Source organism: Cinclus cinclus, chromosome 5 (genome assembly GCF_963662255.1).
Source record: "Cinclus cinclus chromosome 5, bCinCin1.1, whole genome shotgun sequence".
NCBI classification, from domain to species: domain Eukaryota; kingdom Metazoa; phylum Chordata; class Aves; order Passeriformes; family Cinclidae; genus Cinclus; species Cinclus cinclus.
The window spans coordinates 60,107,335-60,126,961 of record NC_085050.1 but is presented as its reverse complement, the minus strand read 5'-3'; the positions used below and the strand labels follow the sequence as shown (position 1 = coordinate 60,126,961).

General features: G+C 41.5%; 1 protein-coding gene across 1 annotated transcript in view; it reads left to right on the top strand.

Annotated features, from left to right (window-relative positions):
• ZNF827 (zinc finger protein 827) overlaps positions 1-19,627 on the top strand; it is a 78,869-nt gene that overhangs the window by 56,577 nt on the left and 2,665 nt on the right. Inside the window, exons 9-13 of the mRNA XM_062493659.1 lie at positions 11,815-11,952; positions 13,478-13,649; positions 15,113-15,279; positions 18,208-18,399; positions 18,493-18,670. Of these exons, the coding sequence (XP_062349643.1) occupies positions 11,815-11,952; positions 13,478-13,649; positions 15,113-15,279; positions 18,208-18,399; positions 18,493-18,670 (847 nt within the window). The remainder of the gene's footprint in view (positions 1-11,814; positions 11,953-13,477; positions 13,650-15,112; positions 15,280-18,207; positions 18,400-18,492; positions 18,671-19,627) is intronic.

Sequence of the window (19,627 nt, the reverse complement as noted above, 5' to 3'; positions counted from 1 at the left end):
CCATCAGGCGCTTGGTCCTGCTGTTCATTTCTGTGAAATGTGCTTGGGGAAAGTGGTGCTGGAAGCAGATGCCACATAGTCATTGTTGCCTGCAGGGCCCAATTGTAGGTACTCCCTAAGCCATGCAAAGCCTGCCTCTCTCAGTCCTCAAAAGCACCCTTTTAATTTTATTTTTCTTCTGGTACTTGTCTGGGAGTAAGATTCAACCAAATACTCTTCTTTGTGTGTGTGTGTGCGTGTACATATGGGTATGCATGTGTATGGCCATGTAAAAATCCATGCAGGTGCATGAAAAAGAATACTGAAGGGATGTCCCTCTGACAAATCCAACCTGTGTGACAGCTTCATAGATGGCAGGAAAGTGGTTTTTTTTTTGTGAGAGAGCGGCAGATTGATTTTAGTAACCGATTTGAGTTCCTTATCTCCAACATGCTAATTCTTCCCACAAAGAGTGTATCTTGTTGGTACAAGTGACTGGTGTGAGCTCTGTGGAAGGCCTGGGACTGCCAGCCACTGAGGTGGCTCTCTGCAGTCTGATAGCAGGAGACAGATAGCTGGCAACTTGTGGAAACTCATTCTAGGGAAGTGAGATAGTTGGACTCCTATAGAAGTGGGCTGTACTTGGCATAGTTCTCCAAAGCAAGACATATTTTGCAGAATTTGTTCAATATAATTCAGTGCGAAACTGCCTGATAGTGGCTCTGGCACGTTTTCCATCTACCGCATCCTGTCTTCAGATTCCTATGACCGTCTGCCTGTGTGCAGCCTTCTCTCCCTGTGCACTCAGCTGCCTTGACAACCACTTTGCACCACAGCCATCGAGCACAGGAATGAACATTTCTGGTTCATTCCATGGGATTGTAACCAAGGTGGCTTCAGCCAACTGCAGCGTTTTCTAGATCTGCTCCCAAGCTGGTTTGCATCTCCTGCTGCATGGTTCAGATCTGTGATGCAGCAGTAGAGGCTGTGTCCTGAGCAGCCACACAGTTGTCATAAGTAGCAGAATCCCTTTCAGAGCTGAAAATACCATTTATTATGCAGAATAAACCATTTCAAATCAGCAAATAACCTCTTGCTCAGGCATGTGTACAGTGTGTTCCCTGGCTAAAGCAGGACAAGTGAAATGTGCAGTACGTGCATCGTTGTACATGTCTTAGTTTATCTTAACCATCAGTATTTGCTGGGCAGGGAATGTGATCGTTTCCTTCTGAGCATCCCATGAATTCCTGGTGAATTGGCCAATCTCTCAATACAGGCTAAATAGCAGGACTTTGCTCTAATTGATGTGACCGCATAGATTTCACTTTTCCCTGGGAAGTCACTGCACTGATTATTTTGCCAGTTGTTTACAGGGTCTTCAAGATGAAAGGTGTTAATTAAAACAAGCAGAAAGAGTTCAGTTCCATGTCTAATGGCTGTCTTGAAAGTTACTTGACATCTGTCTGAAAGCTTGTGTTTCTTGTTTCACTGTGGGCTGCCTTTATACAGGGTAAATTTTGTTTTCCAATACTGTGCAGTGTTCTCATACAGGCAAAAATACTCATTGAAATCTCTTACTATTTTGGCAACTCTTATTATTTAACTTACCATAATAAGTTTGCTGAGTAATATCTACTCAGTAGCAAGTGATTTTTGAAAAAGTAAAATCATTGTTGCCAGAAATATTCTTAACCAGATGACACCAGTGGAGGTCAAATTTGAGAAGGGTTTTTTGAGCAGCTACAATCATTGGAAGTACTTAGTGAGAAATGTGGGACTTTGTCTACTATGTATTTTTCTGGGAAGTGAATTTAGTACAACAGGGTCTGCCCACCAAGTTCTTAGGAGCTGTCTTTTGATGCAAGTGATAGAAGACAGCTTGGGGGAGAATGGCACAAAGTTGTAGAACTGGTTTTGGGAAAGGAAGAAGGGAAAACAGCAGAACAAAACCTGTTGGCTTCAGGAAGGACAACTGGAACCAACTTGGAGATGCATATGGAAAAAAAAAGCCTAACAATAGTTAATGACCTCTGGGCTTGAGTGAAGCTTCTGATGTGTCCTCCCACAAAATGCCCACAGTGAGCAGGGAAACCCAGGGTAGGTACAGCTCTAACTAAGGGTGAGGTGTAGCTGCCGAAGCCCAGGGACCACGTGGGGTCTGCAAGAGGCTGTGCTTGCTCTGGCATTCATTCATTTTATTAATGTTGTGGATGATGGAGGAGAAAGGATGTTTGCTGAATGTCTGGGGCACACCTTGCAGGGAGATGCTATAAGCACTTCAGAGGACAGAAGCAGAGTTCATACTTATCTTGTGGAACTGAATAAACTGTAAAAAATAGCAGCCAATGCAGTGAGATCAAAGTTCTGTGCCTGGGGGAGTGGTGAGTGCCACGAAGAAAGGGGAGTAATGAATGCCCAGGCAGGGCACCTTAAGACAGGGATTTGGATTAGTGTTTAGAGCTGGCATTGCAGAAAGGACAAACATCTGGCTCAGGTGTTGAGAATGTTGTCTGTAAGGCACACGTGGTAATTCTGCTCTGCAGATGGAGCCCTGAGTTCAATTTTGGGCTCTGTAATCCAAGAACAGTGTGGAGGAGACAGTGGTGGTCAGAGGTTTAAAACACATAAGCTGTGCACGAAGGTTGAAGAATTTTACCAATTTATTTAGTCTGGAGAAGAAAAGAAGGGAGATATGATAATGGAATTCTGATATGTAAAATCACAGCTTTGAGAGGAAAATAATAAACTTTGCCTGTGTTCATGTGAGCAGAGTAAGGAATAACAGGCTTAAATGACAGCAGAGGAGATTGCAGCTAAACACCAAGTGAAACTTTCTAGCAGTGGGGTGTTTTTGCACTGGCACAACTGTCAGAGGAGCCTCTGGAGCCCCCGTCACAGGAGGATTTTTTTAAAAAAGATAAGTAAGAAAAGCACCTGTTGGGACTGATGGGTAAGTTTGGTGCGTGACTGATGTGCCTCTGGGTGAGGGAGAGACAAGATGGCCTCCTGGGGTCCCTTCCAGCTCTAATTCTGCAATATAAATTTAGTAACAAAGCTGCAGTGGTGATTGAACAACCTCCTGAAAGATTTGATAGATGAGGCATTTGGCTTACAGATACTGAGCATGCTGTGGTTTAGAATCTGCATCTCGTTCAAACCTATCTCTGGTTTCATATCCTCTTTTGTCTTTCCTAATATCAGAATCTTCTGTAAACGTAAGCATCAGCACTGAGTCACATTGTTTCCCAAAGATGAAACTTTTCCAAATACCAGCTCAGCATGAAATAGAAAGACAGGTCTTAAAATTACTTTTCTAGCTCTGCAAAAAGAATTGGAGCACACCATTCCTGACATTTCTTTTTAGAATTACCTTGAGACTCTTCAGTCCGCACCTATCTTACCTTGTATAAGTTTGTGTTCTACAGCATTTGTCTACCTAAGAGTAATTTAAATGAAGAATTAATCAGCTCTTTAGACAGGTGGATAGATAGACATAAAGAATATTGTTTAAAAATAATCGAAGCAAAGCTGAAGACAAGTTTGGGGGTTTTTTACTTCTACAGTGTGATTTCAATCTCAGTACAAATTTGCCCTGATTTGTTGCTGTGTGATTTAGTTGAGTTTGGGGAGATTGTGGTGCTCACAGGTGCCCTGCAAAAGCAGAAGACAGATGGGAGAATTATGCAGAAGGGGGGGATGGTTTACAGGTAGATGCATGTGCTGGTGATGGAGGAGAGAGCAAGGAGACACATTAATATCTTTAAAAGAGTGAGTTAAAAGTCTCAAGGAAATGGCATATTCAGTCTCTATCACTTGGGCAATCTGTAATAAAAGCAGCAAAAACGTTTTCTTTCACAGCAGCAATCACAAGCACCTTGGGAAAGGTGGTTCTGGCCAAATGTTTGTAGTTACTTGCTCATCCAGTGTTGATTGTTTTGTATTAATTCACTCAGCTCAGGAACTCACCCAGCATTTGGTGCTTTATTTTGCATTCCCCCCAGCTGAGGTTTCTGGTCACCAGCTTCTTCCAAGTACAGAAGATTTTGCTTCACCCAAAAAGAGGCAGAAAGCTGAAAAGAAAAATACAATCTGAAGTCCAATTTATCTTTATTTGTACCTGAATGGTGGATGGGGAACTACTAGTGTTAGCCTCTGCCAAGTGCCCTAGTTGTGTTTATTATCTTCTCTTTAGAAAAGAAAAAACCCATATTTCCCATGGACTTGAAAGCAGAAATTGTCACATTGATAAAAACAAAAAGGAAAATTTGTATGCCCCATAATGGTCCTAATTTGCACAAATGTTTGAGTGATTTTGAAACTGTTTCTTGGAAGTGTGTCTTAAGCAGAATTGGGGGGAAAAAGTTAAAAAGGTGGAAACTTCTTGGCATTATCGAAATGGATTAAACTTTGGTTTAAAAATAGCAATAGGACCAAATTATACTTTCATAAGTTCATAGGAACTTAGTGCTGTAGCACCCAAAAGAAGTGTTACAAGCAGTGTAATGCTTGAGGTAGATGTGAGGGCCACCTGCTTGGGAGTGAGTTAGAGGAAACTTATGTAAGTTTATTATGGCACATCTAACTGTTGTCATAAAGATAATGAAGGAAATGAAATTAAATATACTATGCAAAGACAAGGGAGCACATTACCAGGTTTTTCTCTGACAATAGACATAGGATTTAAATTTAGCTGTTATTTCTAAACAAGAAAAAGAAAAGTAGGAATGGTGATAGAGCCTTTGCTAGTTAAAGGTTCAGTTGTTCTTGACCAACAATGATCAAGTAAAGCTTTGAAAAACACTTCTTGGGGGGCAGATTTGTTGGTGCTTCCTTTGCCTTTCTTGAAATGTCTCAGCAGCCCCAGTGAAAAAAAATAAGCCATTTTTCCTCTGGGCCATATTGTATTACTTCATCTGCAGCCATGAATCGCAGCTGATGTTCCCTGTGATACTGTGACCGATGGAAGAACTCTTGGAGCCATGCGGTGACATAAAGGAATTCTTCCAGGACTGCTACTTCTCAGCCAGTAGATTCACAGCTTAGGGAGGGCCTGATTTTGCATCTGTTGTGAATTTTACATTGTTCTGTTCTTTCTTGTTGTGTAAGGGATGCAGTTACCACAAGACAGTCCTGTTTATGCTTTATGCCAAAGCAAGGCAGTTGTAATACAAGCTGGGGGAAATGGAGGCTGTTGCCCAGCATTATCCTTAAATTGATGCCATGATGTACATGTTGTGAAAGTAGTTTTCAAATAACTACATAAAAACCTGCAAATTCAGACACCTTGCACGAAATTAACTGGATTTTTTTTTCTCTCTTCTTAGCTGTTTCTTAATTTTGAGTTTAATGCAGAGAATAGAAGCAAATCCCAGAGCTTTGTAATGCAGATGAAGGTTATCACAAGGTATTTCATGGTTTGCTCAGAAGTCTTCTGCTGTAAAAGAGAAGTGAAAACAGGTTTGAGATTTGATGCAAAGGTAGAAGGTGGGAGTGGCTTTGTGTTTTAAAGTCAGTTGTCCCAATCTTTTCTTTGCCCTTTCTCCTCTGCTTCTGATTGTCCATTTTTGAGCAATGGGCTCGGTCTTAGCAGTGAAGGGGGCTTCAATTTTTTCCAATATGCTCCTCTATGGAATCAACTTTAAAGTTCATCTTTTACCTGTTTTTATTCTTTTTCCAAACCCTGACATCTTTATGGTTTCTCAGTGACCTTTTCAAGTGCTGCTGTCTATTGTTGTGCACTTGGACTACTTCTGTGCACAATATTAATATTTCTTTTGGTGGGCTGTGCAGGCACTTCACTGAAGTATTTCCAACTTTGATGATTGCTGTTTCCAGAAAGAGCAGGTAAAGTACAGTGCTACTGATACATAAAATCACTTGGGTTCTGCTTTCTTCCATATCAAGGATTTTAAATTATCATAACATTACTGCTTTTTATCAAGCTCCATAGTAACATTACACACTGGCAAAGCTTTTGAGGGGAAAAAATAAGAGCATTAATTAGTACAGGTTTTTTTAATTGGAAAGTAGACTTTTTCTGTTTCCTCTGTGCGTTTGTTCTGTCATTCAGATTGATTCTGTGCAGATTTTTGGGGCTTAGGAAACAAAAACTATGTGACTCCCTCACACATGGAGCGAGAGTTTTTGATGTTCTTTGTATTTTTGTGGGGAATATAGAAGAATGTTATGCCTAGAAAGCTCCTCCTTATCTCAGTTAACAGTGGATGACTCTGCTCACAGTAAAAGATACAACCTGAACCAAGAGCAGACAGGATGCAGGGGGTGACAAATGAAGACTGCAGGGCCTGTCAGGATCTCTGATAGCTTAGGTAAGTTGAGAGATATCTTCCTCAGGAACTACAGTACCTGGAAGGATTCCGCTGTTTATTTTAACTGATGTGCTAGAAATAAGGATTCTGGCCCTACAAATAAAACCTTTGTGGAAGCAAGTTGGAAAGGGAGTAAGATATATAGTATTTGGAGCACTGCAATTCCGTACAGTAAATATATTTTTGAGCTTGGGAACCTTTCACAGGCTTTTGGCAAACAAGCTTGCAACAGAGCCATAATTACATATTTCATAAAAGGAGTTCTCAATTTTTAAATACAGTGTGCTTGCCAGAGGTGATGGATGAACATGTAAGGGGAAGACTCCAAAGCAATAAAATGCATCTCTGATGGTGGGAACGCTACAGAAATAGGAAGACTGTATAATAAGATAGATAAATGCAGACAGAAGGAGAAAAGAAAAATTATTTGAGCAAATAAATGTTTTTAAAGCAATGTTTGCATGATTATCTGACCTTAATATCTTGTTTCTGAATAAATAATTTCTTGAAGTTTTTGTCTTTAGACATAACCAAACAGAAATAACCTTACAAATGGAGCAAGCTTTTGTGACATTCCTGTAGAGCTGCATGCAGTGTATTTACCTCTTGAGTAAATGTGGGGTACTTGAGAGATCTCAAAGAAAAAAGCAATTCACCTCAGGCTGGGAGCAGCCAAAAGTTACCCGATGACTGTTTAATGTCCCAAGTCTTTCTGAGCCAAGTGAGATGCCTTGCCATTGGATGTCTGCACAGAAGTGTTCATCCTCTTGCCGTGAGCTCACAGAACCCTGGTTACCATGTCCACTGTTTCTTAGTTTATTAATTTTCTGGTTTGGTGGCTTGTAAGCGGCATTTATTGAAAACACTCTAATGACCACTCTCTATTTTCACAGGATTTTTATTTTAATTTAATTTTCAGAATTAACTTACCTGGTTTCTCCTTGACCATTTGTGTGGTGTCCAACTGTCTGAATAACCCAAAATATAACTCTGACACACACTTCCAGAAGATTGAAGAGAGAATTAATTTTGACCTTCCATGTTAAGGCTTATCAGCACCTCTCAGTCCCATCTCTGTAAGGAATACTTATTGCAAAGAACAATCTGTTTTAATTTATATCCATGGGATTCCATCTGACCATAAGGATCTGCCCTTGTGGACTTGTTTGCTTCTGAGGTCTATGGAGGTGCAAAGATAACACAGAGAAGCAGCTGTTTAAGTGAGTTACAGGATGTGAGAGCAGAGAATAAACCAGCAGAGGTTATAAATATGAATTTATCTTCTTTGAATGATACCTCAGCACACTTTTTGTTTGTCTTCTTAGGTTGTCTTTTTCACTTAAATAGGGCTTTCATTCTTGCCATTGTTTGTATAAAGATATGAAGTTGGGCATGGCATTGGACAGTATATTAAAACATGGTGTAGCATAAAACACTGTGAAGTAGTAATTGATAAATACATCAAAGTAAAAGAAAATAAATAATCAAAGTATCAGAGTCCAAAGCCAGTCCCTGGGGAGTTCTTGTGCCTGACAACCAGCAGCAGTCACAAGGCTGACTGAGTGACTCCAAGCAGTCACTTTATTATTCAGGTCATGCCTCATCCTCTTCTTCAGTTACAGCTTCCACCAGATACGGTGTCCTCTCCCCAAGCATATCCTGACAAAAGTCAGGGTAAAGACTTTGCAGAAGGGACGGTTAATACACTCTCTGTATTTATATCACCAGTTGGAGAGGAAGAGGAAAAAAATAATCACTAAATGTGGAAATTAAAAATACATGTGTGTTCAGAATTATGCCCAACACCTCAGGAAAGGGCTTGAGTCTTTCAAGCTGCAGTGCTTTGTTTGCCAGAAATTAAATCTATTTGGAAGGGGAATAGGAGGCACAGAAAAGTGTTTCTGCAGTTGATGTCCTTATTTCAGAGAAAATGCAGATGGTGGCAGTTCCTACCCCCTTCTTGGATGATCAGCTCAACACAGCTACTTATTATGAAGTTGACTTGTGGCTAGAAGGGAGGTGATGCAGGAGGGCAGGAAAGATGTCAATAAAGATGTCAATAAAGATGTATTTCACTGTATTTAATTAAGTCTTACCTTTACATAAGATTCTTTGCTCTTAAAGGTTCTATGCAAAGTTATTTCCAAATAATTTTATCACTAGCTTTGTAATATCCTGAGTCTTAATCCTTCTGTTTCTTTTTAATATTGTAGTGGAGAACGTAGAGGCCTTTCATTTTACTGAGCATATTTTATTTTAAGCTCCAAAACTCACACAGAAATGCAGTGTATTAATTAATAATTTCAATATAATTTTGTGTTGTATGATTTTCTAACATAGGCATTTTGGAATTTGCTGTGGACATTTAAAGCAGGAATCCTGTATCAAGTCCCTTTTTTTTTTTTCCCTCTTTTTGTTTTCATTTTAGTATAGGGAGTGTCATGGTGAATGATGGATTTCTGAAAGACATCTTTCACAACAGTAATTTATTATTTAGCATTAGTTGGTCTCAGTTCATCTTCTTCCTGGCCACTGTGTAAGGTGTTCTTTAAGGCTAGCAGTACTGACTGCCTTAGAACAGGGCGTAGGGATGCACTGGGAACATTCTGCACAGCCCAGTGTTGTGGTCTTGGAGTCACTGGGGCCTGAACTCATTTCCCAGAAAACACCATTCCCTGGCACTAATTGTTGCCAGAGCGCAAGGAATGAGTGTGGAAGTTGACTCACACGACTCTTCAGGTCACTGGCAAGGTCAGGTTCCAGGCATGTTCTGGGAAGAATTTTGGACCACTGTATGGACACGGAGCTCCAGTTTCCAGGATGCAGTCAAAGCTTGCCTGGAGGGTAGGATGGGTGGAAATAGGTGCTTTTCCTTGGAGCTGAGAAATTTTTCACAGAGTACTGAGGCTCCTGTTGCAAGAGACCAGCTCTGGTTTGCCATGAGCAAGCTAAGAAGCTGCTGAATAGAAATAGCACTTTGCTGCAGAGAGAAGATTCAGTCAAAAGAGAATGAAGAAGCACTGTAGCTAGGACTCCAGAAATACATCTTTAAGGTAAACAGAAGTACTTTCAAAACACCTCAGAGTCTTGTTTTGCATCAATGAAAAATATGCAGCTGCTTTGCAAGGGACTGGCTGTCACCAGCTTGAGATAATCAGAAAGCTTCTATTTTTCCAGCTTCCCATGAGCTTCCCAGGACAATCCCTCATAGGGAAGAGGATATTATATTTCTTTTTCTTGAGAGATAAAAGAGGACTGATGACTAACACTGAAGTGAATTGTTAAGAGACTTACTTACTTAATTGAGTCTGGTTGTTTGGTACATGTCCCAATTAATTCATTTTTGTTGTGACCGTATTGAAGCAACCTACACCCTTGTGACCTTCTCTTATAATTATTACTATTTTCCTCATTTGAAGCACCGTTACGATTATGTACCCAAAAAGCTTTACTGAAACATCTGCAGCGCTACCACAGTCAGATTTTTCCATTGTTTGGAACGCAAGGATAGCAATAAAAAAGAATCCTTCTTTATTGAAGTTCTTAGAGGTTATGGGTCACTTACAGTCCTTAGGGGATTGGGGGGGTGTCTTCCTTTTGAATTTCACAAAATGAGTATTTTGAATAGGCAGAACTTGTTTGCTAACTAGAAGTTCTTTTCAGAAAAATAGGTTGTTGGATGGTAGCACTCAGAGGTGGCTCAGAATCCCTCTGGTGTGAATGTTGTACATATTACAGGGTCACAGGAGAGCAAAACAGCAGTGGAGAAGGGGCTGGCAAGTATGGCCAGCTCTAAATTTGCTGAGATTGCTATGTGGACTCTCTGCCCCAAATGAGGCATTCTTTTTATTATTGCTTAAATTAAATACAGTATTTGACAGTTCTTAGCCTAAACCACAGTGGAGCTGTCTGAAAAGCTCTGTCTGGAGGAGAAACTCTCTCAGCCATGGCAGTCACATCTGCAGTGGTAGCTGACTGTCAGTGAGGGGCTGCCAGTACAAGGGCGTGGGTGTTTATTCCTCAGTGCTTCATGGGATGAAGATTTCGCTGTTTGTGTCAAACTCCACCATGTTGACTTATGCTCACTACAATGTTTTTGAACTTCTGTGCCCAGCTCCTCTCCCCCCATTTACCTGAAAATCTCAGCCAAGTGGTTTTCCTCCATCAGGGCATGTTCCCACACACTGGTGGAGCTTGTTCTGGGCAGCGATCCCAGAGGCGGTGTTGGTCTGGGGAAAGGTGCTCTGCCAGTGGCATCTTTCCTTCCGGTGGAACTAGAAGAATTGCACACTCACTGCTGGCTGCTGTGTATAAAAAGTACCCTTGTAGTTCTGTGGACCTTAAAACAACAGTCCCTTCTCCTCAGGAAACAGAACCCTTGAACAGGGTATTTTTTCACTCAAGATTTGCTGATGCTCTTTCTTTTATTGTTTTAAGTAGTACACTGCTTTTCCCCAGTCTTTACCTGCTTTTTGCTCCATTCTGTCCAAATCAAAACTGGCCATGCTTTCAACTTCTTGATGCATTGTGTAACCTTTTTCCCTCTTCCTCATTCCCAGTCCCTTTCTCTCGACTTTTTACAAAGTTCTTTCATATCTGTGCTCTATGCTCTGTGGGGTTTTTCCGTTTTTTCTTTTGTTTGTTTGTTTGTTTGTTTGTTTGTTTGTTTGTTTGTGGTTTTTTTTTTTTATTGCAGACTCTCTGTTCCTGAAACAATTAAAACAACTTATTAAAAGATAATAGCTCACTCTAGGTCACAGTTTTTCAATAGCCCTCTAAGCTGCTGGGGATTTTGATGCCAGAGGACAGCAGTGCTGGGTAGAGCTTACCTTGGAGGCCAGCCATATACTGGGGTGCTGGGTCCTTTTGTTTTAATGTTCGTCTGAGCAATCTTCTGGTCTTCAGAGTCAGACTGCTCTTGTGTGTAGATGTGGCACTTCAGAACATGGCTTTAGTGATGGACCTGGCAGTGTTAGGTTAATGGGTGGACTTGATCTTAGAGGCCTTTTCCAACGTAAGTGATTCTGTGATTCTATGTAGCAAAAATTCCTGCCTCAGTAGAAAGCAAACTGTCTGAAAATCTTTATTCAGCCATGAACAATAATCCAGTGTTAGATAGACAATCTCAGGCCAGGCTTCTTCATGCACCAGGCAAAGGTGGTTGACTGAAAAAGTCAAAGGAGTGGTTGTTCCACAAAACCATAATTAGAGGTTAATGCTTGCCTTGCTCATCCTTGACCTTCTCTCAGTACATAACCTGGTTTAACTCATTGGCTATGCCTATGTCCAGAACACTTGGGCTCAGCATTCTGCTTTAGAAAGATGCTGTATGAAAGGTTCATTTCCTTTCCAGCACTGGGAATTTCCTTTCTAAATGAACTCATGTGCCAGATCACACAGCATGCTGCTGAAGTGCTGCATTTTACATGACGCCTACAGGGCTCTGCTGAATGAAATCTGCAAGTCTTCAGAGTTCTTAAGATGACTTTGTGGTTTTTTGGCACAGAAACAGAAAAGCTGGGACTGGAGGTGGGAAATGGATTGCCATCTTGGAAATTTAACGACCAGCTGTTTCCCTGTGATGTGTGTGGAAAAGTGTTTGGTCGCCAGCAGACTCTGTCCCGGCATCTCTCACTGCACACAGGTAAGGCAGGGCTTACCTGTGGTTGTTACAGCACTTGGGAATTCCATGGGGTTTTGTTTTAGGGAGGAGAAAGATTGTAAGGAGAGGAGTGTGTGAGCCATCCTCAGCTCTCCAAGAGCAGAGCCAAGCACAGGAATAGGACACAATGTCAGAGCGGCTTTGGGAGTGAACGTGTTACTGCTTTGCAGCCTACGTGAAATTCCTCCTTAGAGAACCTGTCAATTCAAGTTTGTCCAGGTTCCAGCACACCAGACTGTGGACACCAGCTGGTAAGCAAGTCTGGTAATGGAGTTCTGATGAGAGGGCATGGCCTGGTTTTTTGGATGGATTTGGGGTTTTTTTGGAGAGAAATATCATTCACCTGATGAACTTTTCAAGTGTCACTGAACAACAAAAGATTCAGCCTTGGTGTTTTAGATCTGTGAAACTGAAAGGATTAATAAGTCATTCATCTTTGCTCTCATCATGAAGTTCTGAGAGGAATAGGGGCTGTTCTACCCCATTTCAACTTTAAGAAAGTGAATCTGCTTCATATCAGCTGATACAAAGAGAGTTTTTTATGGAAGATGCACTCTGGCAGACTGCTGGCGCAAAATAACACTCGGAAGCAAGAGTTTCCTCTGTAGTGCTGAGAAATCCTGTTGGTATAATGCCAGTGTATGTTGAGCCATCCAATAGAGCCATCCTGAAAAGGCTCAGATGCTCCATGGTCTAGTGAGGTTTCCTTAGTCCTAAGCTGCTTTATGGAATGCCTTTCCCATCAGACTTGTAGTGTTGCATTTCGATTTTAGAGGACCAGACCCTCAAAGGAAAAGGTTGTAAATGCTGGTGTAATGTTTGGTTATTTTATTCAACCCTTTGCAAAATGCAGCCTGATGCACACACAAAATCTGTGCTGCCAGGATCTAGAAATTATTAGTTTAAAATAAAAAAAGAGGAATATTTAAAATTGGGAAGCATCAGAAACTCATGATGAATTAGTTTATTTTTTTGAGTGTTCTTTGAGTGACCTTTTTCATTAGTTTATTTTTGAAACTGGACTGATGATATACAGTGTTCCACTTCCTCCTAGCCTCAGATTTTAATACAAAATCATCAACTATCAGCTGTCTGCAAGAAATCACATGGGCAACCTCAACAATAACTAAGTCCAAAAATCAAAATATTCTGGGAATAGGAAGTAGTTGTAGACTATTGACCTGTTTCTCCACTGGGTTTGCTGCAGCTCCCAGAACTGCAGGTGCCCCAGTTTTCCAGTTTATAAAGTTTTATATTATCAGACTACAAATGGTAGAGCAAATTAAAAAAATCTTGCCTTAAACTACCTTCAAATTAGTTGGGTTTTTTTTCTGAGTAATTGCTGTGAACGCCTATAAACTTCAAAAATGTTGAGCTTCCCAAGTACCTCATCCTGAAAGCTGCTTGGAGAAACCCAAAGGAATGCACACTTGGTTACTGGCAGCTTTCTAAGCAGCAGGCTTCAGAACTGAGGTATGCACTCACATCTTTCTGCTCCTTTTTTCAGAAGAGAGAAAATACAAATGCCACTTGTGCCCCTATGCTGCTAAGTGCCGTGCTAACCTGAACCAGCACCTGACTGTGCACTCGGTGAAGCTGGTGAGCACCGACACCGAGGACATCGTCAGCGCCGTCACGGCCGAGGGCAGCGATGGAAAGAAGCACCCTTATTACTACAGGTGAGCACCCAGAAGAGGGCTGTGCATCACACATTATCTGGTGTGCCTGCTGAGGATGTGTGACAGGGCCACCCTTCCGGTGCTGCAGAGTTGGAGCCATGACTGAAGTATTTGTCTTGCCTGTATCTGGCTTAGGATGAGCAGCGAGCCCTGGCTGGTTGCTTTGTGCTGTTTGACTTGGCTGGCCATTGGGAAGGACTCGGGGGTTTGCTGTGGGGGTGGTTTTTTCAAGTGGCTTTGTGAGGCAGCTGGGCTCTTAGAAGCCTCTCTGACTTTTTAAGCAGTGTTCCTTCAAGTTTTGTGTTCGGAAACATCCCGACATGTCCAGGGATTCACAGCGAATCTAAAGCCCAGCGCTTCCAGTTGCCTCTGATTGCTCCCTTTTCTTCAGCCAAATCTATGAAATCAAACAGCTTAAAAGTGTTATCGAGAATTCTTAAATCAATGTACACATTTCCTCTGTTTGCTAGAAGTATATACATTCTGTGACCAACCTGGTGAAAGAAAGAAAACCTTCAGGAGAATTTGCCTGAAAAATTGAAAGTAATTGCCCAGATGAAATGGGTATTTAGACATTTTTCTTGTATGCACTGTTGTGCACTCTGCAAACTGTGATGTGCACTCTAGTGGCCAAGCAGATTACCAAATCACTCTTACTTTTAGTCAAAGTGCCAAGAGCAGATTTAATTACAAAATCATAGAAGTAAGAAATAAATGAGACCTGCTGGATTAGATTATCTAGTACTTCCCCTTGGGAAAGCAAAATAGTGCCCTGGAGTATATGCCTTTTCCTATCTTTCTGTCTTGTTTTAAATGTTAATGGCCTAATCAAAGCAAGAGGAGGACTCTGCAAAGAAAGTTAAGGAGTGCTTTCCACTGCCTCTCAGTATCACTCTGTTTATGTGCTGGCTTTAAAATCTGTATCCCTGCTAATTATTCGCATAGCTCAAGACTGCATTTTTCCAGTCAAGCATAAGAAATGTTTGAACCCATTTTTACTTGCTTACACTGAAACTGCCAGGCAGTTTTGCACAAGATCCCAGTTTGGCATGGGAACCATTCCAGGGCTTGAAAATCACTCCTGGAGTGTGCAGCAAACTCTCTGTTTGTCAGTGTATCAGCTGTACTAAACATCTTGGCAAAGCTGCAGTGCCTCTTATTGCCCAGAGGAATCAGTTAGGTGATACACAGCATCTGGAATCTGTAGTTTTTAATTAACTTTATGATTATTTAGCATCAGTGTAGCATGTACAGGATTGTTGCATTGTGCCTGCCCTTAATCACACTGGCGTGGCCGTCAGTTTGAAGGCATTTCAGCAGACAAAAAAATTTTGCAGTGAACACTGAACAGCAAGGAAGAGCAGTAAACTGTGCTGTGAGTTTCCTCTTGCAAACTGGGGGAAAGGCAGTAGGCTTCTGTTTGTTGTTTGGTTTTTAATTCTTGAATTCTCTTCTGCCTGCAGCTGCCATGTGTGTGGGTTTGAGACAGAGATGAATGTTCAGTTTGTCAGTCATATGTCCCTCCACGTGGACAAGGAGCAGTGGATGTTCTCCATTTGCTGCACGGCATGCGATTTTGTCACTATGGAAGAGGCAGATATGAAGGCTCATGTCAACAACAAGCACACAGGTGATGATCCCTCTCTTCCAGCTGCACTGATCTCTGTCTTCCTTGCTTTTTAGGTGCAACCTTCACACTTCCCATTAGCACTCTGCTTTCACTGAAATGCTTGCTAATTAAGGCCTGATCTCTCAAAGGTGAAGTGAATTGGACTCCAGCCAGGCAAATAATCTGGTAGTGCAGATCAATTTTCAAGCTTAGTGAAATAAATGAAGGACTACTTAGCCCTTCTTCTTCCTATTCCCCTTATCCCCCCCAAATCCCTTCCCCTGCTGGACTCAGTCAAATATTTCATTTGTTTTTCTGGTTTACTATTTCATCAAAATCCTGCTTTGACTTCAGCGATGATAAGGTGACTTTGAGGGCTAATTGTGTGTACCTGGCTCCAAGTCTGAAATAAACATTATATTGAGCTTTGCTCCTCACTGTGTTTGCCCCCACAGTCCATCAGTTTGGAATTTCACGCTGATGTTTAGCTGACGCTGTGATTCAGCAATACCATAAATGTACTTTATATTAAATAGCAGACCAAGTTGTGCTCACTCCCTGGTCCTGCTCACTTAATAGCCAAGGATAAGAGCAATAGCAGTTTTCAAACAAGCTTCATATGCTCAGTCCAACTAATGAAGTCTGGCATAATTTAAGGATAAGAAAACTGGAATCCTTTTAATTAATTTCTCTTATAAGACCAGGCAGAAGCATTTTTGCTGCCACAAACTACTTACAGTTGTATTTACAATATGGAACCTGACTGCATTCAGCACAACTTTCCCATTGCTAAATTGCTTTTCCTGTCCTACCAGGAATAAAATTGGGAAAACAGGAGGGATGAAGAAGAAGGGAGAGAAGAATACAGTTGGTTGTGTTCACAGATACATAAGTTAAATGGAACTACAGAAATATGAACTACTGGAAAGCTCTCAAGGGATTTTATGCCAGCATAGCTCTCAGCACTACTTCACTTCATAAAGAGGAGTTCAAGGCAAATGAGAAACACCACCCATAGCTATGTGAAAAGCCTCAGAGCTCAAAAGTGAGCTGTGCTCTGCTGTATTTTCCTATTGTAGCTAAAAGATTGAAACTGCTACTTGTCTTTAGAAGATAAGCAAAACCCTCTTGTTCTTCCTTCACCCTGCCCAACTGAGCCCCTCAGCTGGTGATTCAGCCAAATGCTCACACACATGGCAAATACAGAGTAAAAAATAGAATGGGTTTTCTGGGTCACTTGACTCCAGTTCCTTATCCTGTGATAGTACCAGGTCATAAAGGGACTGTTTGTGAGGATATGGTATATGCCTTCAAAGAGGTATCATTGTTTTAAACAAACTATTTCAAGAGACAGGCAGCTGTAGATTTTCTTGTGTTAAAGATTAGGGACCTTTTTTAAAATTTCCAGTGTGTGTCATAGTGATAATGAGAATACACATACATTGTTCTTGTCCAGAACTGCCCTGTATCTGAAACAGCAGTCTGCCTTTTCCTCCCTCTACCTTTCATCCCTCCTTCCACAGTATTTATTCCCTTAGTACATTTCTGGAGAACAATACTCTCCCCTCTCAGTGTACACTGAGCCTTTTCCTATATGGAACACAGTTTTGCTGCTGTACCAATCCCTCACTGCATATGTTCTTGTTGGAATCTCTGCTCTGGACATATGCAATCACAGCTGTACATGCTGAAATGAAATAAGCAGTGGTGGCAGTGCAAACCAGCAGCAGCTACTGGGAACAGGTCACACAGTAACATTCTGTGATCACATTTACCTTCCTTGAAGGCTCCCGAACACTGATTGCTCATCTTCATCCCCTGTTCTGCTCAAATTCTACTTTTGTTTTCCTTGACTCTTTCCAACCTAAGCACTTCTCATTTGTTGCAAAAAATTCTTGTTACTGGCCCTTCAGGTCGTAACCTTGTTCTGTGTGCTATTAAATTTCATTCCATTTGTATTACTCTTATCCCCAAGGTCAGCGAATCTTTCTGTATGATATCCAGTCATCCTCCCTGCTGGCAGCTTGGGTCATCAGATTTCATTAGTGCATTCCTGTGTTTTTATCTTAAAGGTGCCACTCATCAGTTTAAAGTTAAGTATACAGGTGTTGGTGTTTGCAGAGCCCTTGGTCAGGGGATTATATCCACGGAGAACTTGAAGTTTTAGTGAAGTCTCCTTTTAACACAGCTTTCATTGAACCAGGACATGGGTGGGAAAGAATAATTTGCCCATCCTTGCCTTGTTGGTTCATGGCAGTTCTCGTATGGGAACTCTCCCTCTTGTTCAGTTCTAGTGCGTGATAGGGTTTGGAATTTGGACTTCATACACTTATTGCACACATAAGGAAGCTTTGATACTTTCTTTCATAAAGAAGCTTTCTAGGTCCAGTTAAATAACTTCTAATTTATTTTCAATTATCTTTGAAAGGAGATCCTAATAAAAACACATAAATCTTGAGATCACACTGTTACCTCTGTTACTGAGGATGCTCTTCAGTACAATGAGGGAGATTATTCTTCTTTACTCTTCATCCCAAATTAACCCACTGGACCCACATAAATGGAAAGGTGGGGGGGAAAGTGCAGCTTGGACCAGTAGGTACTTTTGGTTTCTGCCCCTCTAACCTACAGAAATTCTATTTCCTCTCTGAGTGACAAGCTTTTGAACTCAAAGTGTTCTCTTGGGACTTCTTTCAGTAATGATGTAGAACTGCATGATCCCTTCCCACTACCATCCCAGAAACACTCAACTGCAGGATAAACTGAGAGATGTACTGTGGTTAAACACTAATAAAAAGGAAGAAGGCCCAACAATGTTTTTTTAATAAGCACAATCAATTTCAGACTTGTTTTGAATTAACTTTAAATATAAGTACTTCCTGAAGTTTAAAACGGAATCATGGAGACTCCATCTAATCTGATGAACTAATTATTGTCTTTGTTTTTCAGCTGAAGAGAGGAAGACACCCAGTGAATCTAACAGTCCATCTTCATCTTCGCTGTCAGCACTAAGCGACTCTGCCAACAGCAAAGAAGATGCAGATATAACCCCAAAAAACAAGGGATCAAACAACCTGCTGGTCATTTCTGTAGTGCCTGGTAGTCAGACCTCAGTGAACACTGAAGAGAAGTCAGAGAAAGGTAAAAAAATTTGTTTAACAAATGCAAACTCTCACTCTATGCAGTCAATCTGGCCACAGTGTAAGGACGAAATTTTCCTGTTCTATTTTTCAGGCTTTGAATGTGTTTTCTGTAACTTTGTCTGCAAAACAAAAAATATGTTTGAGCGTCACCTGCAAATCCACCTGATCACACGGATGTTTGAGTGTGACGTGTGCCACAAGTTCATGAAGACACCTGAGCAATTACTGGAGCACAAGAAATGCCACACTGTCCCCACCGGTGGGCTCAAGTAAGGAAAGCAAGTACACAAACTTTTACTGTGTTAAGCACCTTAATACTGTGGGGATAGGACAAAAGGAAGTCAGTCAGAAAGGGTTGGTTAACTAATAATCCAGATTTGGGGCTTCCTTGTATTTAGATGGCCCAAGGCCAGTCCTTCAGGCTTGCATCATTACTGCAGATTGATAACCTAGCAGCAGAGGAACTGTAACAAACTGTGGTCCTTTCCCTGTTTGAGTCAAAGAGGAGACAGTATGTGATGGGTCCTACAGAGAATGAGGCAGTACTGCAAAGAGCTTTTGACACAATAAGGGTTTGTTTCCAAGACATCAGAGCAAAAAGAAGCACCCAGCCCAGGCTCTGTTTTTCACCTGGGTCAAAGAAACCAAATCATGTACAGCCTCTGCAACTAAGTATGAAGTTACAACCTTAAAGGTTATAGCCTCTGTATTCTCAAATCCAAAGTAATTTCTCTCCAAGAATTAATAACTTGGATGCTTTCTGCTTTGTCTGCATGCACCATAGCAATCACTTTTAGATAAATTGACATGTAATGAGTGATACAGTCTTTTTAGATAAAAGCCCTTTGGTTTTGGCTGTGGTGGTGTTCTTTAAGGTCTTTTGGTGCAGAGCAGTGTTTCTAGAGAAGGAGTGTGCCCTTATGTCAAAGTCAGACCCCTGAGGGAAGGAGGGACTGCTGGGGCCATATGTTTGCTCTCTGGGCAGGCAGCATGATGTTATGAAAGAGGCACCTCCCTGGTCTCTGTCTGGTCCAGCTGCTGCAGGAGAAAAGGCTGGAACCACTTGGATCCCAGCTAGGGTTGAGCACAGGGCTCCCAGCTTCTGCTGCTCTTGCTGAGCAGACTGATGTTTTCAGTGCACTGTGGCTGGGATGTGAGGAGCGCTCCACGTTCAACGTTACCGCGTGCAGCTCCCGCGGTTTGCGCTGCAGCTTTGGAAAACTGGT